Source organism: Cinclus cinclus, chromosome 1 (assembly GCF_963662255.1).
Source record: "Cinclus cinclus chromosome 1, bCinCin1.1, whole genome shotgun sequence".
Taxonomy (NCBI): domain Eukaryota; kingdom Metazoa; phylum Chordata; class Aves; order Passeriformes; family Cinclidae; genus Cinclus; species Cinclus cinclus.
This window is the reverse complement of record NC_085046.1, coordinates 45,182,655-45,203,944: the sequence shown is the minus strand read 5'-3', so window position 1 is coordinate 45,203,944 and position 21,290 is coordinate 45,182,655. Positions and strand designations below refer to the sequence as shown.

The 21,290-nt window shown below is 38.7% G+C and overlaps 1 protein-coding gene across 1 annotated transcript in view; it reads right to left on the bottom strand.

Moving 5' to 3' along the window:
* Window positions 1-7,052: 7,052 nt before the first annotated feature.
* LARS2 (leucyl-tRNA synthetase 2, mitochondrial) overlaps window positions 7,053-21,290 on the bottom strand; it is an 82,813-nt gene continuing 68,575 nt past the window's right edge. Inside the window, exons 19-21 of the mRNA XM_062509604.1 lie at window positions 19,355-19,466; window positions 12,690-12,817; window positions 7,053-7,421 (exon numbers count right to left, since the gene is read on the bottom strand). Of these exons, the coding sequence (XP_062365588.1) occupies window positions 7,242-7,421; window positions 12,690-12,817; window positions 19,355-19,466 (420 nt within the window). The 3' untranslated portion in view covers window positions 7,053-7,241. The remainder of the gene's footprint in view (window positions 7,422-12,689; window positions 12,818-19,354; window positions 19,467-21,290) is intronic.

The window sequence follows — 21,290 nt, the reverse complement described above, 5'->3', positions numbered from 1 at the left end:
CCCAGTACCTCTGTCTCTCCAGGGCCATAGCCACCCCAGACAGGTCATTTCCCGCAGGACTATGCACACCATTCTGCAGTGCCTGATATACGTGCTCTGGTGTGTTTTAGCAATAAAGTAATAAAGGCTTCAGTGCTAGAGTATAAACAGAGTGAGCAATTTATAATGGAGAAGTATTTCCAGGATAGAGCCTGGCTTGGTTCTTGCAGGAGAAAATGTGTTTCTTGGCTTCTTGCAAGACAGTGCCACAGCATCTCTGAACTCCTGACTGAATAGCAGGGAGAAATGATGGACTTTCCCTGCAGCTTTCTAATAAGAGGTTTTCATTAAATGTGCCATTTATCTGCACCTGGAAGATGCTTTATATTAGGAAGATGATGCACAGCACTTTAGGGCAAATGAGAAAGCGGAGGAGGAGGGAGGGATGAAGCAAGGTAACTGCAGAGGTGAGACCAGGTGCTGCTGTGGATGGGGAGGCTGGGCTCAAGTTGGGTCCAGGGTGCTGGATGATGCACTGTGGAGGTGGGGAGGCCAAACCTCAGTCTCTGCCTTCCCAAAGGTTTTCAGGAAGGCAGCAGGGCAGGGACATGTTGTTCCTCCCCACAGCTGCCCCAGGGGCCCCTGCATTCCTCCAGGAGGCCTGTCCTGCCTGCTGCCTGCCTTGCCTGCTGCCTGCACATTGAACTCAAAAGCTGCAGGGGCAGCCTGGGAACTAGAGGCAGCCCAGGTGCCCACCATGCAGCCTGAGTTGGTGCATCCCATGCCCTTGGGATTAGGGCAGAATTGGATCCACACTTGGATGCTTTGCTCCTGCAGTGGTACAAGTATCTACCACACAGCATTATCTCTGCAGGGAATTATGCTAAGGATAATAATTAACAGTAATTTAATGAACACTAATGGCAGAGAAAGGCCAGGGCAGTACAGGGACACCTTTCCACACTGCCTTTCAGGAGAGGTACAGATGCTTCACAGAAGGGGTTTCAGGATCATGTTCCTTCTTAAATAGCTGCACTTGCAGCATCAATTCAGTGGGGATGCTGTGGGCCCTGCCTACTAGTGGGTAAACTGAGGCAGGGTTACCTGGCAGACCACACCTTGGGAAGGTTAGAGGAACAATGCGGAATCACTGAGATCCCAAATAGGAACCCAGGAAGCAGCAGAGAGAAGCTGCAGATCCCTGAATTGCCGCAGCTTGATCTCCATGAGGAAGGCCAGAACTGGGTGCCAGGTGCGCAGCTGCTGCTCTGTGGCAGGTAAGAGCCTTTACCTTCTCAGTTTTTCCAGATGCCATCAGTGGTGCTGGAGTCACTGGTCTCTCTTTGCTGTCACTCCATGGGCCAGAACACCTCCTTTCAGTGGCTGCAGATTGACACCAGACTGATGCAGACAGCTCGGTTGGTTTTCCTACCCCTTCTCAAAAGAATGTGGAATAGTTTGTTTTCTCCATTTTCTGCTGAAAAGAGGCTTTTATCAGAAAAAAAGCTCGCCTGGAGAATTTTCCAGCTCTGTTTCCCTGCCTCTTTATCAGTGCATTAACACAAACAGCACTGTGACCTTTTTAACCAACATACATGACCTCCAGTAATGCTGGGCTGGAAGCACTCCACAGGTCAGATGACATCCTGCCATCAGTCATTGGTGTCACGTGGTTTGGTGGACTTCAAGTGGATTTGCCAGATGCAGTCAGTGCATCCACTCTGTTCTTCCATGCATGCCCTAGGAGAAGCTCTCAGACTAACGGATGCTTGTACTGCTCTTTCACATGGGAAAATTGGGAATTATATGTTTTTGTTGCACCCTTGCTATTTCATCCAGCCACATGGCTCTCCAGGGATGGAGACGTACTTAAGAAAAATATTCACTTCTAAAAGCTTCTACAGATCTTTTTCACAGTACTTCCTTGGCTTAACCAGCCCAGCAATGCACATTGCACACACTTGTATTTTTGTTTTGTGGTAATTAGTAAGATTTGCTAATTACACCCTATGTGCTTAAAGACACTTGACTTCCCTTCATAGCAGAAAACAATTTCCTGTTATGCCAATTCTCTTAATCTTCATCAGAAACAAATCCAGGCTGCCATTGCCAGTAATATGTCACATTCCCTTATTAAATCGCTCTCTTTTCTGCTCCAGATATGTGTCCTGTGTTTCTTATTCCTGATCAGTGGATTGGATCACCTACAGCTGTTATGACTTGTACATATTTTGCTTCATGTATTGTCAGCACCAAGCAGAGTTATTGAAAAGCACCTCCCTTTGCTCAGCAGCTTGCGTGTCTCCTTTGGCAGTGGGACGTGGGTTTAGGTACAACCCTGGACCTTCTACACTTGGTTTTGGCACGTGTAAGAAACTACTAGCAGATGAGGAAGTTCAGAGCCTTATATGTGAATGTGGGCCACCGCCTTGCAGCCAGACCAGAGAGTAAGCACAAAGCATACATTTCTGCTCACATAAATGCATAGGTTCTGTTTAGAGTTATATTGAAGAAGACCAGACTCCTCAAATAAAAGAATTTCTTGTGCCCAGGCTGAGCACCACTAGTGCAAGCACAGTGTGAATATTCAACTCATTGTACTTAAGCCTGTCCCATTTACACATTCCTTTGCTTAGTGAGAAACTCAGCAGCTCAGAAAAGACAGCAAATTTGTGTACCCCAGGAAGATGAGCATACAAGGAAATGTCCTGGTTAACTCTGTATGGAAGATGGTGCTGGATGGCAACTTCTCAGGGCTTAAAACCAGACCTTTTCCAACCCAAGGCTAACCTGAGTGAGAGAAGTGCCAGGACTCACAAAGAAGGTGTGTGACTCGGGGCCTCCTGGGACAGACAGGGTTCATGCACTGGAGACTGCTTTATGATACCATAAAGTCATATTATTCAGGAAAGAGAAAAAAATTCATACCTTTCCTCCACATGTCAGGCAAGATCTCTTTTATCATCTGGGCTGCAGATGGCAGCTCTGATCTTCTCCCCTCCTGCATAGAGATGCTTCTTCAATTCAGTTCTCCTCCTGCTAGGGCTGTGAGATGCTTCAGACTCCCTCTGATCTATTGTGATCAGGTTCATCCTTCTTCGAGACATAAACCTCGTTTCCAGGAAAACAACCCCAAAACTAACCACGGTGTAGTTCCAGCAACATTTTTTAAAGTCAAAAGCAGACTGATAGCATGTATATTTACCACTCAGGTTCTGTGGTGACAGACCTAAGTTTAACATTGATCACTTGTTCAGCTCAGTCCTTTGATACAAAATCAGCTCAGATAATTGAAGGAGAGGACTGATGAAACATGGAAGCAGAAAAACATCTAGTGAAACTAGCATATGTACTATTCCAAGTGGGTAAATATATATTAATAAAACCAATCCCATCTCTGTAAACGGTATTAAGTACTGCAAAACTACAAAAAAACCCCCACCAACCAACCAGCCCCAATTACTTCTTCATTTATAGAAAACTTTTAGAAAAATCTCCCATACTGCAAACCTCCCTAGGAAGGAACAACCAGCAATGCACTAGTTAACATTCTTTCTAGTTGATTGTGAAAGGTTTAGAGAATAGGAATAGTTTTCTGTGAGGCTTTACACAGAAGTAGACAAAGAGGAGAGACTCTATGACCTGCCTTATCTGTGGCAATTCTTCCTCCAGAAGAAACAAGCAGGCTTTACAAAGTCAGATCAGAAAATACCATTATTAATACAATGTCAGTTCTGGAGCATTACTTTAGTCTGATAAGAGAGCACACAGATATTATTTTGCACCTGATCTCCATGTTCAGGTTCTGATAATTGTCCAGCAATGCCTCTGTACAGGGCTTTTTTTTTAGAGCACAGGTAGAACAAGCTGGATAGAGGTCTATCTTAGCTAGTGACCTAACCTATAAGTGTCCTTTAACATGATATAAAAAGCCCTCTTGCCTTGCTGCAAAGCAGCATAGGTGTGCCCATATCCCCTCAGTTGTCACCTATGCCAAATAATACATTTTTCTACACAATGGTGTCTTCCAGCGTCCCCACCACCCCAGCATCTGAGATCCTTTCTCATTAAATCAATGGCATTGGAAAAGTACTTGGTGGCCTTTCAGGACTTTGCCAGTTTTTATTTATCTGGAATTAATGTTTGAGGGCTGGAGTTTTTTTAAGTTTAATCACATGAACAGTTTAAGGGTAGAAAGTGTGGCAATAGTTATTCTTTAAACTTGACATTACTTAAAATAGAAATTCAATACAGATTGGATCAGTGCAACAACTAATTCTCTATCCCTTAGAGGGACGTGATGTGAAAATGCCCCTTCTGTGTCATGGATCCATTTCTTGGAGCAGCTTGTCCTGGGTCTATCCCACTGGGTTTAGCAAACCTCCCACATCATTTTTGGGTCACTTAATGGAATAAGGACAGTAGCACCATGTCCTTTTTAATGTGTGTAAATGCAGTGCAATTTGACTGATTACCCGCCAGCATCCTCCCTTCCACTTCTCAAGTGTCCCCCACCCAGATTTAAAACTCCAGCACTATTTACCCATTGAGCTCTCCAAGAGGGCACAATCAATATTTACCACCTTCAGCATAAAGATGCTTCTCTACTGTGACACAAATAACAACTGCCAAATAAACAAGACCTCTGTGATGAGTTATTTTACAAAGGCTTAGTAACATGCTGCAGCCTGTTTATCATTATCAGTCCCATCTAGGCACAGACTGAACCTGTGAGTCACAATTACTGTAAGACAAGTGGTAATCGTGCTTCAGAGCAGGTCAACCTTATAAGAAATGCCAGCAGCTGCCAGAACAACAGCAAAGCTCTGCAGCTGGCACCTTTGCCATCTTCAAACATACACTTAGCAGGGATTAGGCTCTGTCACACTGTCTGCATAATCTCTCTCACTCACTCTTTCACCACCTTTTTTGTATCCTCTAGACCACACTGAATTACAACTTACTGTAAACACACTGGTGGGACTTCTGACCTTACACTCTTTGCAAGTCTGCTGTTCACTACCTTTCCTTTTTTAGCCTGTAGAAATCCATTCCCTATTTTGATTTTTGCCTGAATCACCAAGTTATATCTACAATTCACTTCTTCAGGCAAAAGCAAATACTCACAAATGCTAACAGCAATAAACACTGTGGGCTGCTGCCTGGCCCTGCAGTGACTACAGCTTTTTTTAAAGGCATCACAGCGTTGCTGGGCTTACATCTTTCTTCATCCCTGTAAATTTAAAAAGTTTTTATTTACATCAAATATGTCACCTTTGCCCCAAAGAAAAATTCTGTTAATATGGTTCCACAGGGTGTTTTAAACCTTTTACATAAATAAATAAAAGGAAAAAAACAAAACAAAAAAAACCCCAAAAAACCCCCCCAAAAAAACAAAAAACCCCAAACCAAAACAAAACAAAAAAAACCAAAAACAAGGAAGCAGGACTAGGCTGCGCTACAGATTTTACTTTAGAGGATCTCTTTCACAGTCATTTTAGCGGCTTCTGAACAGGAGTTTTATGAATTTATAACAACATATATGTCAGGCAGACACTGGCATTCAAATTACTTCAACTCCAACTAAAGGCCTATGTTTGAATGTCTGAATGCATTCCTTTGTGACTCAGATTTCTGAAGTCTTAAAATTGCAAAGACTGTATCTTCACTATAAATATTCAATTTCTTAGTCATACTGGTGTCAAAGGACTGCTGGAGAGAAAATCTGCACAAGTGTGGTCCAGGAGGAAGCAGAAATTAAAAGAGTTTTATGGCAGAGGTAGAGATGTGTAGAGCCAAACATGCTTGCTAAGCCTGGCATCATTAAGTTATGCATCTGGATATTTAGTATCAAAAATACATAAATCCCAAATGAATATTGGCATTGCTTAGCTAGTGCCACATGGCAATGTGATCTGTCTTGGGCCTAGTTGCTAAGGATCTATGAGACTTATTTACTGTTATGTGGGATATTTTTCTTGGTTTCCTTTCCTTTCCTTTCAGTACAGAGTCTGGATGCCTGATGGGCTGGAAGGTTACTGCAGACTTCTGTATTTGCCTCACTGGTTGTTACTGCTGATTTTTTGACTGTCAGAATGGCCCACAAATGGCTGGCTTATTGGACTAGTTAGTTGAATGACTGTTAAAGAAAAAACATTCTTTCACAATGAACTTCGCAATTGTTTCCTTGGAAACTATTTTTCAAGCATTTGCTGAACACAATATTTCCATGTGGATATATCAGCAATGCAGCATACGGATAACCTGGTTGGAATCAGGTAAAAGAACGGCTTTATGTTTTATGAATGTCTGACTGATTTTTAGAAACATGATGAGTATTTTCACTACATGAACCCCTCAGAAAAAAAAAAATTCAATTCTAGTTTTACAATCTAGGCACTACAAGATCCAACAGAGACAAAAAGCACCGTCTGCCTTCCTCCACTGCATTTCTAGCAGCTGACCGATCCCTCTCTTGAATGCCCTGAAAGTCTCTCAGATGGCTCAAGCATAGGAAGTAACTTCCATCCTGTTCCACACAGAAACAACCATCAGTACTTTGCTAAAGTTGCACCTCTCATGAATGTTCAACACAAATACATCAGCTACGAAGGAGAACCCTGCCTAAGGCAGGGTTTGGCTAAATAATCTGATATTTTTCTTGGCTTGGCTCTGAAATGTATGTGAAATGTATCAAACCACCCCATTCTAGCTACCTGCTGTGCCCAAGGCCATCAGTCAGCACAAAAAAAAAGATTTTTTAAATTAACAGTCTGTAGTACTTTGTAGGGTTTCCTTAAAACTTTAAATGCTAGTTAATGGTAGGGTACCCAAACATGAGGTACAGGGAGCAAAGCACACCTAACATTTAGGGTAGCACATACTCAGGACAGTGGTTTAGTCCTGGAAACACATTTAAGTACCTGCAATTAGCCAAGCCAACTTTCCAACAGGATATATTCCCGAGGCTGACACTAAGTCCCATGCACTTTCTTCAGTTACACTCTGTTACAATTGTTTAGCTTTTCTGCACTTCCTTCTCATTCTCCCCAAAAAAATGGACAAGCAGCATCTTACCATGACTCAATAAGAAACTTTAATTCTGCACATTTCTCCACATGGAAAGGAAAATTTAGCAGCAACCTGATTTTAATAAGATTTCTTTCTCACCTTCACATGAAGTGAAATAACCATAACTGTGTTCACATTGGTTTCCACCTCAAAAGATTCCAGTTCCCTTTTACAGCCCAGCAGAGAGTTTACTATTCCTGCACTAAGAAATTGATTAGGGCGGTTCTGGGAGACAGAAAGGCCTTTTTAATGGCTCGTCCCTGGAGATGCTTGACTCCAAGTTCACTTTGAAGAACGAGCTCGTGGACTTCTTCTAAATTGCGGGCTGCTTGCTGAGGCACAAAAACTTTGCCGCAAACTTTGTTATTGATCTGAAAAAGAGACATGAAAACAAAATAAAACAGAAGTTTAATTAGACAGTTTCCTAAAATTTAATTTCCTGTATCCAATCCATCTTTTTACAAAAGGAAAGGGGGAAAGTGGAATAAACTTTCCTTTCCAAACTCACACTTTCTAAAGAAGAGGATAAAGTTCTTCCTATCTCCTGTCCACCATAAGATAAAACCCCGACTCATGATACTCAGAAAAAATTGGAGAAGTGGCCACAGGAAGTCTCAGTTTTGAAGACAGCAAGCAGCACCTGACTGTGCAATGCAGTGATCTTTTAATTTTAAAAACATGACAGCCACACAAGCTGCATAAAATGTCTGGTGGCAGTCTTGGTTTGTAAATACTTCTGGGCAGCAATCTGGATTCTTTACAGCTAAGCAATGTCTTGCAGAGATTCAAATGGAAGATTTATTATTTTTAGAAAAATAGGCTTTAACTTAGTGTATGTTGCAGTTATTGTTATGTGTTGCATGCAACCCATGGCTCATTAATCCAATACTGACCACAAAGACGTCAACTACTCACTAACTAACATTTTCCTCTGTGTGGCTGGTTTTCAGAGCAGCTTCCACACTGGTTTTGCTTCGGTGAGGCAGAATCATGTAAGTAAAACAGAGTAAGTCCTTTGGTGGAAATCACTTTAATTCATGAAATGGTTTTATAAATCCTTTCTGTCATCCAGTAAGAGTAGATAATGGAGACAGACTACAGAGCCCGACTACCTTTCCGGTGCTAGCATAAAATTAATTATTACAAAAGCTTCAGATTTATGGTCTATTTTCAGTGGCTTAATGAGAAGAATGTAAACCACACATTTTAGAAAATGAAATAATTTTAATTTTTAAATGAAGTTGATCACATTACTTTCATAATAGTCTGTGTAGGTACTGTAGATCTCTGACCCCTAAACAAAATTTCAAGGAGATTTCAATTTTCTAAAAGAAACAGACATTGCTTCATGCAGTCTGGACATAAAAATGTACACTACTTGGTTTCCATCTGGATTTTATCCAGGATATCTGTATGTAACATACGAAAAATGAGAAAGACCTAGTTCACTTACCTAGTTTGTATTTTATTTTATTGAAAATAAAATAGTTTGTGCAATTCTCCAAGACAGGAAGTTTGGACAGATTTTTAAGGAACAACATGAAGTCTCAAATGCAGCAAGGATGAGCCACTTCTGTTTTTTGACTAGTCTTGACAATAATTTGCAGTGATAATATCGGTAGGCTTTTAACTACTCCTACACACATCCATGATGTGGCATCATAAAAGGCTGGCTGTGTTAAACTTTGCCTTTAGTACCTGGTGTAAAGTGCTGTGTTAAACTTTGCCTTTAGTACCTGGTGTAAAGTAAAATCCTTGAAAAACACATAGGAGTTAATTTTTAAAACTTTTGTGAAAAATTTTTGACGGGACACTTCAGAGAAGAAATACATTCCACATGAAAATGAAAACAGTAAAATCCAAACAGATACAGTTTTAGTGGGAATACAAAGCAAGCTTCTCAGCTTGCTGCTAGGACACGCAGCCTGCAGTTCAAAGCTATGCCTGCTTAGTTAAAATGTCATTCACTGTCCTCCATCATGCAAATTAATATGTCCCAGTGGATGGATGTTGGCAGGGGGAAATTTTCCACAACTAGCCTATTTGGTGCTGTTTTCAACAGAAAAGCCAAGCAGTCTAAATCAACGTGGTAATTAAATGACTGCTAGTGGTTGTGTTTTCCTAGAAAGGTCGAAAAGCCTGGGTGACCTGGCACTGTGTACCTTCCCACAGCACATCTCCACCTTCCCACAGCATGTCTCCTGATCTTCCCACGCTATGCTCTGAGCTGGGACCAAAACTCTTATCAAACAGCTGATTAGTTATGATTTCACTATGTGTTTGAGCATAGCTTTCATTATATTGTAGGTATCATGAAGCATTTTAACACTATTCTTAAAACAGGCAGCTGCAGATTTCATCACATGCTGTGTGTAACAAGCATCATATTCACATATCCTTTTAGTCCAGGGTTCAGCAGGAGAAATGCCTTCTGCTCTTCCTCCATCTCTCTGTCTCTATTTCACTACACCAGAATAACCCTTGGCATTTCCAGGTAAAAGTGCCAGCACAAGAAAACTGGCAGCCTTGCTTCTCTGAAAAACTATGGCAAACTGCAAGAGGAGAAATACAGGAGTCTTGTTTTTTTTTGTTTTTTTTTTCCCCTTTTTTTAAAAACAAAACATTTAACATTCTATGCTATTCCAGATCTATAGGGAGCTAGTGGTAACTACAGAAGTTGTAAAAGTTGAAATGAAATCACAAAAGACTGAAAAATAAGCACCTTGAGGCTGCAGAGAAGAATTTTTAATTCAACTCAAATATTTTTTTACCATTGATGCATAATCCTTCTGAGAATTTAGAAAGAAAATAAATATCTGTGCACTCTTAGGCCCTCCTCATATGCCAAAGCAAGGAAAATGACACCAATTTTTTTTTTAATTTCTAAAAACATCAGTTATAAGACCACATCTGCTAACTGTTCTGCACTACCTAGAAAATGTGAGGAATGCTAGTCAGAAACGTGTTTATACGATGAAATGCACACTACATTCAGGCCATATTTTTCAGAGCATTTATAGTATACAGCATTATTAAAAATATTCAACTTTGCAATAATATTTAGAGTAACAGATACTGTGCATAGCCATTGAATTTAAATGTCTTTCTTGTTGGCAGTTTGTATTGCTTCAGCCAAAGATAGTGAAGTGAGTTGGTTGCTTTTGTTGCTTTGGGTTAAATATGGAAAGACATAACTCCAGCACAGACAGGAAATAATGAAGTATTTTGTGTGAAGAGAAATAAACCCAGAATGTCTCAGCAGACAAATCCCTGGCAGCCTGAAGCAATCTGAAGGCATAAGAAGAATAGGGGTGTGGCCCAAAAACTTGGTTTGACTGTACAGCCTTGTGAAGAGACACTGACTCTTTGCAACTAACTAGCTCCTCTGTATGGTGAGTGTTTCTCGTTTAATGAGGGCAATTTATTTTCGCAGCCATACAAAACCTTCAGTGTCCACAAGACTTCCCACACTCTGTGCACATTCACATTCCCTGCTCCCCCATATTTACCTTTTGCCTTACAGTAGAAAGTCAGGCACACTCTGTAGGCAGTATTTTTAAGAATTATTCTCAGCTCAAAAAAGCAACTGTCTCTGGTCTTCCAGTCTCTTGCTTTCTCAGAAGCAAGGTGTTCACGTACATCATATTATTCCAGGAATATATGACTGAGAACCCAGGGGTTGTTTTTTCTCTCATTACAACAAGACTGCTACACAAGGCTATGGCTTTGACAGTCAACCAGGAAAAGCAAAATTAATCTTTTTTCTTGTTTATAAGAAAGAAATTTTCATGTCAGTAGAAAAATATCAGTGAAATGTATAGGCATTTTCAGGTTTGGTAGTCTTGTGCAATCTTAAAAACACTGTGTCCAGAGTCCTCCCTCTGTTGCTGAAGTTGTTATTTCAAAGATATATTTAATAACATGTTTGCTTTAACCACAATGGCAAAGACGTTTCTATAATTACACAATTTCTCATTCATGACTTCCTTATAAACTGAACACTGGAATTCAAGATGTTTGCTTGCTGTGCTTGGATGTGAAGGCTTATTTTGAGCTTGAGAGAAGTGATCATACCTCACTGAAGATTTTTACTGTTAGAACCAAGTGCTTATCACTTAAAGAAGAAAGAGAGGGCAAGAAAGAGGAATAAAGCAATTCAGCCACAGTGACTATTAGGCTAAGTTTCCTATTTACACCAGCTGGCAATAGAGTCCTTAACCTTGGTTTGGAAAGATTACAGTTGAAAATTTCCTTCAAAAAGACATACTCCTTGGTCTTTGTTAAGTGTGTATGTTTAAGGTTGGAAAAACTAGTGTTTTATCAGTATTTCTCATTCTGTTCAAATAAACTGACAGAGAGATCGGGCAAGATATGAAATTATTTGCAAAGATACTTTGATTAAGGAAATCTACAGCAACATGGCTTCCCCTAAATTCAACCAATCTCTTCCCTCATCAAAACACTCAGCTCAACAAAAAAATGAACCGACTGCTTTGTTCCCTTCCTAGAAGGGGCAAACAGAAAAAAAAAATACAACCAAAATGCATTGCTTCTGTTCGTTTTACACATGTTTTACATGACCAAAAGGCAATTCTTCTATAGGCTCCATTTCATTCAATGTCCAGAACCAGAGAAAGTGTTTAAGTTGAAGCATTGAATTTAATTTAGAACATTAAAGTTTAGAATGCTTGCATTAAAGATTATCCTTTGGGGAAGAGTGAAAAAGGCAGGAGTCCTGTGGATCTAGTAGTATGCAACTAAGTTAATTACAGACTATCACAATGCCTGAGCATGAGGAACTTGAAGGCAGGTGGAGCAGGAGTCAGTCAGTGGAAGAGCTGAGATACTGCTTAGGGATCCCACGCCTTTGGCTCCAGGCATTCATTCCCTCTGTGTTCTGTCTAATGACCAAGCCTTATGATGCCTGGGAGCATCCTGAACTACAGCCATAGGAAAGAAGACAGTAAATGACACCGTGCATATGTTGGAAAACTGAAGGTTAACTAAAGGTAGTTACATGTACACTCTTCAGCTGAACAGCCAGCTATTTCCATGGGCCACAAAGGGGTTGGAGATGAAAGAGAAATTGGAAGTTATAACATTTCCAAAGATAGTTGGTTTTCTCAACCCCATTCCTGCAATGCACTCTCCTGACACGTGCCAGAAATTCAAGGCAGATGGGAAACATCATTTGGCAAAAATCACAACTTAACCCAGTTTATGATCTGTTCTGTTAGGGAACCATAGCACTACTGGTACTATAAGAAATATCACGTAATAATACATTTTTGTACAGGGCTGAGTTAATAAATGAACTCTCAGGCAAAAAATCTGGGCCTGTATTTTGATCCTAGTTTTGACAGTATCAGTCTCGCCCGTGGCTGTTCATTGGTCAAATCTCCACAGGTACTAATATGGAAGTCACTCTGAAAGGTTTATATTTAGGGCATCTCTCTTCCAGACCCACTACATCTTTTTGTTTAGGAAACCTTTTTAATTACTCAGCACAACTGTAATAGCAGCTTCTATTTTGAACTTTCACTGAGCCATCTACTATGGGAACTGACTTCCACAAGAGAAGAAATTCCATCATCCTCTGGGCTCATAACACATTACTACTGAAAGTAAAATGCCCTTACCAGTACAGACATCTCCACAACATCTGATGGCTGAAGGTAATCTGGGTCTACTTTGGGCCAGGACTGATGCAGAACATCAACATCCCAGTGATGATGAGTACAAAGTTTATTCTGCATATGTGCCAAACCTGGAAAATGAAAACAGTAAAACATTCATCTGTATGATAACCAGAATATTTGGTCTCTGGAATTTGTTTGACAAAGTAGATCAGGATAAGGTTGACTTTAAAAGCAAGTTCCATAGGAGGAAATAACATTGTTTAGATTAGCATACAGCACATTATAATGAGAAAGATATACATCTTTGAAGCATTTTTTTTATACTATGAGTAAGGATATTAACAATGTGGGCACACTTTAGATTTAAATTAACACTCTATAACTTTGCCAAGAGAACAGAAAACCACTGCTTATTATTTTAAATTGTAATACTGCAACACAAGCTGACCTCTTCTTATAAAAGTCAACCATAATATTGCATTTACTTTCAGTAATGCCACTAATTTGATTAGAATTTTAATAACAACTGAGAATGATAAACAATTATGACTTATTTTACCACCTATAATATGTTGAGTAGTTTCTAAATTTGCAAGTCAAGCTACTTGCAAGATTTTCTCTACTTTGTGAAGTATTTTTTCTCACCTTTTTAGAGGTGATACAAAGGAATGCCTTGCACAGCTTGCTCTCTTTCTTACAATTTTTACATCTGAAATATTTTATCCTTTATTTTATTTTTTGAGATTTCTAAAACGGCTATAAGTGATCTTTTAGTAAACTGGCTATGGTCTTCCCAAGAAAATTAATTTCTGATTTGTTTAAGTAATAGGAGAATAGGATGCAAGTTATTCTTAAGCTGCTTTCTGAATAACTGAATAGAAGCTCCTGAGTGGGATTTATGTTGTTGTTTACTGCAGCTGTATGACAAAACACAAAGATTTCATTTAACAAGATGCTGTCAAATATGATCAATATTGATGATGATTGCTCTAGTGATTCTCACAGAGCCAGGGGATTTTTAAATTAAAAGTATTCTCTGCATATGAATAAGAGCACAAACTAAAACTTTTTATAAACACATGCTTCATTCAGAACTGCAAAATGTATGCGAAATCTTATCTGGTTTAGGGAAACTCCAACAAAAGCATTAAGAAAACCTATCAACACAAGACTCACTGGTGAGGCACTGAAGCTGTTCAAATCAGCATGACAGCAGCCATAGGCACACACCCAACCCACGCACAGTGCATCCATCAGTCCAGCTCACTGGATTGTTTAGACTAATACGGTGAGTAACAGCAAACAGGGGCATAAAGAGCATGCAACTTCCCCCAGAAAAATCCACCACATTTTTGTCAGTGCTTTTTAAAACAAAGTGCTTTGGTAAAATGACACACAGCTGTGCTATTTGCTGAATGACTCAGAGAGGGACAGTGGGGAGGACCAATGGAGGCTATTTCAAATGGCAAGCAAGAACACACATATTTCCTAATGACAACAATTATTTGTTAGGCAAATAATTTATTAAAACAGTTCAGTGGCTCTGATTTTGTGTATTGCTTTTTCTTTTGCAACAGTAAGCTTAGAAACTGAGAGAGCAAAAGATACGAACTCAAGCAGAAAAAAAGTATCTTCATATTGATGATTCATTATCACATTGATTGTAAAGAAAACAGCTGTTAGATTATTTCCTTTTTGGCTTTTGAATATCCAGATGACCTCATTTCTTTCCAGCTGATCACATGCCTTGTGGAAGAAGCATGCACACTGGCCACTTTATTTTAATATTGTAGAGAATTCTTCAAACTATTTAAAACCCACTTTCTGATACAAGAGTTTCTATCCACAAAAGCAAAACCAGGGTCACTTTTAATCCTTGTGGAGACTGTTAGTCCTAATAAACCTACTAATATAAAAGAATTAAAATGTATTCTGAAGTACAGCGTGAGTTAGCCCACTGTCTTGCTACAAAATGAGCTATGAGCTCATCCATAGAAAAAGAGAGTAGAAAAGTCAACAGAACTAGTTTAAGAAAACAGTTTGACAGGAAACCAAAATGTAGGTTTTAGTTATGTTGCCTGTTTGGCTTCCAGCCTTAATTCACATTTTGTAAGCTGTAGAACGCAGAAAACATCATGATTTGGTTTGTATTTTCTAAATTCAACACACTAAACCAGAAACTTCACCCTGATCCAGAATGGTGATGGTCCACTTGTGAGGACCTAGAGAGAGCCCTTATCTAGCCTTACCACTCAATTCTGAGACACTAGAATAAAACACTGTTTGATATATTAAAAGTGGACCATTTCTGAAACTTTGATTGTTAAAACATGAAAAACCTATTTTATTGTCTTACTATACTGGAAAGCACTCAGTGAAGTGCATTTTATGAAGTGGTGTGCATTTTCCATTACACTTTTTGCTGTGTTTTGCTTTTATGGCTATAGATTCTCTTGGAGATGCAGGACAGAAAGCTGAGTATATTTTTACTTACTGTAAGCTTTTTACTTATATGTATCCATCTGTACAAGACAAATCAAAGACAGTACTTGTGCTCAATCTGAAGCCCAGGTCTTGCTATTGGATCTACTTCAGCGGACTTCTACTGACTAGCAAGCTAATGTTAGAGCAAGGTTTCCTTAATCAGTAACTCACAGCATTAGAACCCATTTTAAAACATCAAGTTAAATGAGTACTACAGTACTGTAAATCAGTGAGTTGAGAGAAAGAGGGGATAGGACCAGTCTAACAACTTTTCAGCTCATGGCAATGTTTTACTAGCATTACAGGACTATTTCATAAGCATAATACTTCCCCTGAGGTGCTATTTGACAGGGAAGAGCAGATTCTTATTTTGAAGAGATTTAAGAAGGAAGACATGGGAGCAATCATGTATCAGCAAGGTGTTAGGGACAGCAAGGTAACTCTAGTCTTACAGAAAAAAAAAACAACTGGGAAAATTATCTGTAAAATTCCAGTAATTGTGCAGCTACTTAGATACAAAATTATGTAGGTTGGAGGAAAAGTTGTGATTATGAAGTAAATTGAAAAAGAGCAGGCTTGTGAGAAGCTTTGGAACAGAGAGGTTAAAGCACAGACGGAAATGAAGATGGAAGTCTTAATGGGTGATAAAAGGCAACTAATGAAAGCGTCAGAAACAATGGCAGTATCAGAGTCTAGGACTAGAGATTTTCAAGCAGAAAATATAAGAAGATCAGAGGGGGGGGAAATAAGATGACTCTGAGAGTGGATATCCAAACACTGCTAATTTTTGGATTTAGTGAAATTGAAACAACAGAAATGTGTGTTAAATAAAATCCACCACACTAGCAGACAAAGCAGGAACACTTTTCAAAAAACTCAGGAGTGCGTAAGGGCAAATGGAGAGACATTTTGGGTGAGTATCTACTTGTCCTTGCAGACTCTTTCTGGCATTGTTACCATGCTACTTTGTTTTTGATAAACTTTTTACTATTTAATTAATCTTCCTATTTGACAGATTTGGGCAAGTCACATATCTGAAATACCTTTCTGCAGCTCAGGAAGAATATGTCTGTCAGTCATATATGAAGCAATCTGCAGCCTCAAAGAAACAGTAACAGCTGTTTCCAGACAGCTTTGAGAAAAGCTGTATTATACCACTGGTATAGTATAGAAGTAAGATGTGAAAAGCCTGGGTTACTGTAAGCTAACTTTACGATGTGATTGCAGTCCAGCAAACTCCACACACATCCTTCAAACCTTCTTAAAACAATCTGTTTTCCTCCACTTGAAATACTTGCTCTCCTTCCTTTTACATTATTACTCTTGGAGAAAAAAATATTTTTAAACTCCAAAACATGTTTCTGACTGGATTTGAGAATGGGGATTTCTACATTCAGATTTTCAATTAAAACGTACAACATCAATTAGCTTTTACTTAACTCCTTTCTTTCCAGAAGCCTTCTTGAGCAAGGGCTGAATACAGACAAGGTCTTGCAACAGAGCTATTGTAGCTACAGTTAAAAATATTGCTAAGACAATGACATCATTAAAATGCAAAAAGTTGTATTTAATTTCAGTATTTCCTAAGATGCATTTATCAAAGGTGTACATATCTTTCATGTGCCATCTCTAATAAAAATTTAGCAACTCACAATAAGCAGTTTCATATCCTTGTCTGAACAACAAAACACTGTACTACTACAAGCAAACTAAAAAAAAAAGGTCTCAAAGGGCGTCTGTATATTCCTTAGATACAAGGTTGCAGGAAGGAAACTGATTTCCTCATCCTGTTAGTGTCCATAAACTGTCATATATCAGCCGGATATCAGCCGGATGAACTCTTCCCACACTGAGGGGTTACGGCTGCTTTTTATGTTATTGAGCGATAAACCAGTGCATTCACTGCACAATTAACACCATCAGGCTGACACACCAAAATACCAAAAACTGTTCGTCCCCTAAAGCAGGAGAAGAACTTCTTCACACACAAAGTATTGTGGGTTGCTATTGTTCAGCTGTTGAAAGGTGAGGCACTTACTGAACAGCATTCAAGCAGCTTCCATCAAAGAGCGGGGTCCACTGCTGTAGGTGCAATTTATAGAACAAACAATATATAAACTCCTTTTCCCAACCAATTTATGAAAGAGGAAGCAGCATTGTCCTGATACTTAGATGCAAAGCCAAGGTACAAAAGGAGAGACTTATTCTCTCTGAGTCTGGAGAACTAAAGCACAGAGAAAACTAAACAGAGTATTTAGAAACCTTAATTTTCATATTGAAATAATTTAAACGGCAAAGCATCATCACTTATATACAACAAAGTTTGAGAAATTGGTTACATCAGCAGAGCAACAGGATTTGGTGGAACCAGAGTTCAATTCAAAACTTGGGGAATCTTTAATATAAAATCTCAATCCCAGGATGTAACTGAGAGATGTTGGCTATTTCAAAATAATACTCTGTCCTTACCACAATGAAACAGTTAAATGCACGCACATTCTCCTGATAAAACTGTTTAATAACTTCAGTATAATGCAGTGATTAACACGCTAAAAGATACTGTAATTTTCAAATTTAATAATAAAATTCTTCAGGCAATAATCAACACACAATGTTTTTTTATCATTCCTGCACTGAATTACACTGCAGATGTCTTTGCACCACACAAGTAAAATTTTATCTTTAAATGCAGAGAGAGGCTGAGGACAACGTACTTCCAAATTTTATATTACTCCTTTTCATTCTTACATCAGACGGAGATCCAGAAAATGTTTATCATTTTCACTCTCCAGTGATTTTAGTAGCAAGAAAAGACTTCTTTATCTAACATTCAAAATGCCACAGGATTAAGCTTCATGTCTGACAAGTTGTTAATTAAGACAACCTAGTGCTCTTTGTCATTTTATCAACCATAGCTGATAATTCTGTATTTTCTAATATGTATTAGAATTCCAAGCTCAGAAGGCACTGTATGTGTCAGTAATTATCCTGGGTCTCTTCTGCCTCCATCTCAATCAATGTGAAAAACAGTCATGCTAATTACTTTTATTTAGTATTATTTTAATTAGATGGCACATCATAGTATAAGATCAGATGGATCATGTCTGATGCCACTCTTTATTCTAGACAGTTCAGACATTTTAAAATCACTGGAAATGAAAACACATGCAAAAAACCCAACCCACTCTCCCTACCATATCTTGTTGTTTCCATAGGCTCTGCTTCTTTGTTACTGCTTTAAGCAAAAGCAGTCTTTCCTTGGCAATAAACATTACAGGGCCATGCACAACACTGAAATATCATCAGTTTAGTAGCACTGCTCTGCAAACACTTGATGTTTTTGGGATCTTTTGTGGGATGGCTGTTGAAAATAAAACCATTAAAACCTCATCCAAAAGCTAACATTAGGTCCAAAACCATACAGCAGTTTGTGGACAGCCACAATGCAGAATATATTCCTATCTTCCCACATGCATCTTGGGACTTTTCCCAATAAACCTTAAAATCAGTTGCTAAATGCTGGCATGCACATCCCTTATTTCACAGGCTTTAACTGTATCAGCACCACGCAACTTAGCCCATTTGGTATTCAGACTTATACAACTGTGACAGGTCTTAGAAAATGAACCCTGTCTACCATTCCCATTCTCCATGGCAGGTTAATTTACGGCATAGTGTCCCTCAGTCTCTGGAGCATCCTAAAAGAGTAGGACTTTTATAGAACACTCCTTTAGTCTTTTTAGTATCCAGCCCTCTGATATGGTATGCTTTGCTTGAATCCCTGAAAGAAAATATTTGTAGTCCAAAGGCTCTGACACAGTTATTTTAAAAAGGGCTGTTTGTGTCTTGGTGTTCAGCTCCTAATAATGCCATCCATATTCAGGAGCAGTTAGCAGCTGACATATGAATTCTTCATGCAAGTCTTGTCTTGAATTTTTCTTCTATCTCCCTTTCTCTGCCTAGTTTCAAGAAAACCACCTATGTATGCAAGGAAAAGGAAACCAAAGGCAGAAAAGAGAGATGTGGGAATGATGCAAGATTCAAGTTTGCTTAACAATTATGACAGAAGGTGACAAGCTAGATAAAGAATTCAGAGTTAAGTAACACACGTACATGTTACAGATAATTTTGCAAATTTCCTGTCCTTTCTCCTAGGACACCTATATGAAGTTTATAAATACCTTTCCACATTTCTGACGCAATGTGTGGAGCCATAGGTGCAACCATAATGCAGAGTGAAGCCAAAGCATCTTCAAATTCTGTACTGTGGAGAACAAGAGGCCGAGGAGCTTGCTGAGCAAAAAAGCAAGGAAAAAGAAACAAACTATTATTCTGAGGAGGGGGGAAAAGTTTAATTTAGAAGAAAATACAGTAATGAAACCTAGTTTAATTAAGAAGAAAATACAGTAATGAAACCTAAAATAAATGTCTATGTTAAGGAGAGTGCAATTTCACAATAAACTGGAAACATATGAAAAATGGAGAATTTAAATCACAACTCTTGGTCATAGAGTACTCTCTAACACTTAGAAGCTAATCCAAAAGCAGCTGATGAAAACCCTTTGAGATCCACTCTAGCATAGAACTCTGAACACACATTCATGTGGACAAGAGTGACCCTCAAAGTCACTCTGAGTGCTGCCCTTTCTAGATGTGCAATCTTAGGCAAAATCAGAGCTATCTGAGAAGAGGTGAAGCACTTTTATGTGACTGTCAAACTGTGCTGAATGCAACACAGAATTTGTTGGGACAAAGTTAAGCTGTACAGGATCATAGAGTGGCTTCACTAAAGCTGAATTTAGTGATAAAGTGAGGTTTTAGAGCTGAAGGAAGCTTTGAGAATGGTGGACTACATGTTTTACTACATGGTGGACTACAGTTTTATGTTCTCATTAGTTAAGTGTCTGGCTTCTTTAGTATAGAAAATGTTCAATTTCTGGCAAAAGGTAGCTTGACTGACAAAATTTGAACTTCATTTTCCCATTTAACTTAACTTACAGGAAGCTTAAAAGAAAAGATACAGCGCTAAAAGTAATCAGATGAACTTTTTCTTTCTTTGCCTGTGTAAGAGATTACACTCCATGGCAAATTCAGCTGCTGCATTATTTTGTAATCTATCTCTCTAATGAAACAGCACAAAAATTGTCAATACATGTCAGCTTAAGAGAATTATTTGATGTGATGAGCACACATTCTCATAAACTAGAAAATTGCCCAAAACCAGTGATTTGCTTGGCTGCATATGTTGTCAGAGGGCATCTTATCACTTATAGTGCAAACTGTATTTGAGTAAGTTGTAGTAACTACTTCCCACTTCCAGTGTTTAATCCTTGCCCACCTCTTCACTTCCTCCTTTTAACTGGGAGCAAAAGTCAAAGTGTCAGCATGCTATGCGGAAACTTATTCTTCAAAGATACTGCACTGTCTTCTTTGCTCAAGAAATACCTCAGTGTTCAAGTATCTGTCTGCCTGTAAGACACTGAGTTTTATTTTTTTTTTAACATTCATTCCACAATGCATTTTCCCCAAATGGCTATGAGTCATTGAGCTGGAGATAAAGAACCTTCCGGACACTATACAGGATGCCAGACTTAAGTTGTCTCAGTACAGCACCTGTGCACAACCTACTTGACTTTTTGTTAAATTGCTTGATTTTGCCAATTAGCACCTTGGAATCCATAAAGTACATGATATTTCAATTAAGAAGCTAAATCTTTCAAAATTATATTTAATTTCTGGTCTGTATCAGGTTACCATTAAATGCCTGAAGGACTGCTCAACCAGGTCTAAGAGTAGTAACAAAAATAATGATAATAGTTTATTATAGTTAAACTATCACCACTGGCTGATAAACAACATAATCTAAATTAAAAATCTTAAAACTCAAGTTTAAGCTTACAGCAGTGTAAGCTGTCTTTGAGGACTGACTATGTGTCATTTTCCTTGCAAAGAATAACCCTTTTAAAATCTGTATGTTTGGTAATTCTATAATGTACTACTATACCTAGCTACCTAGGCAACTTGGCTAAAATCAAGAGAACAAAGAACATAACTAAATAAAATGTATCATCTTCAAATTACAGGACGCAGACATAAACATCAGAATCTGGTGGATCT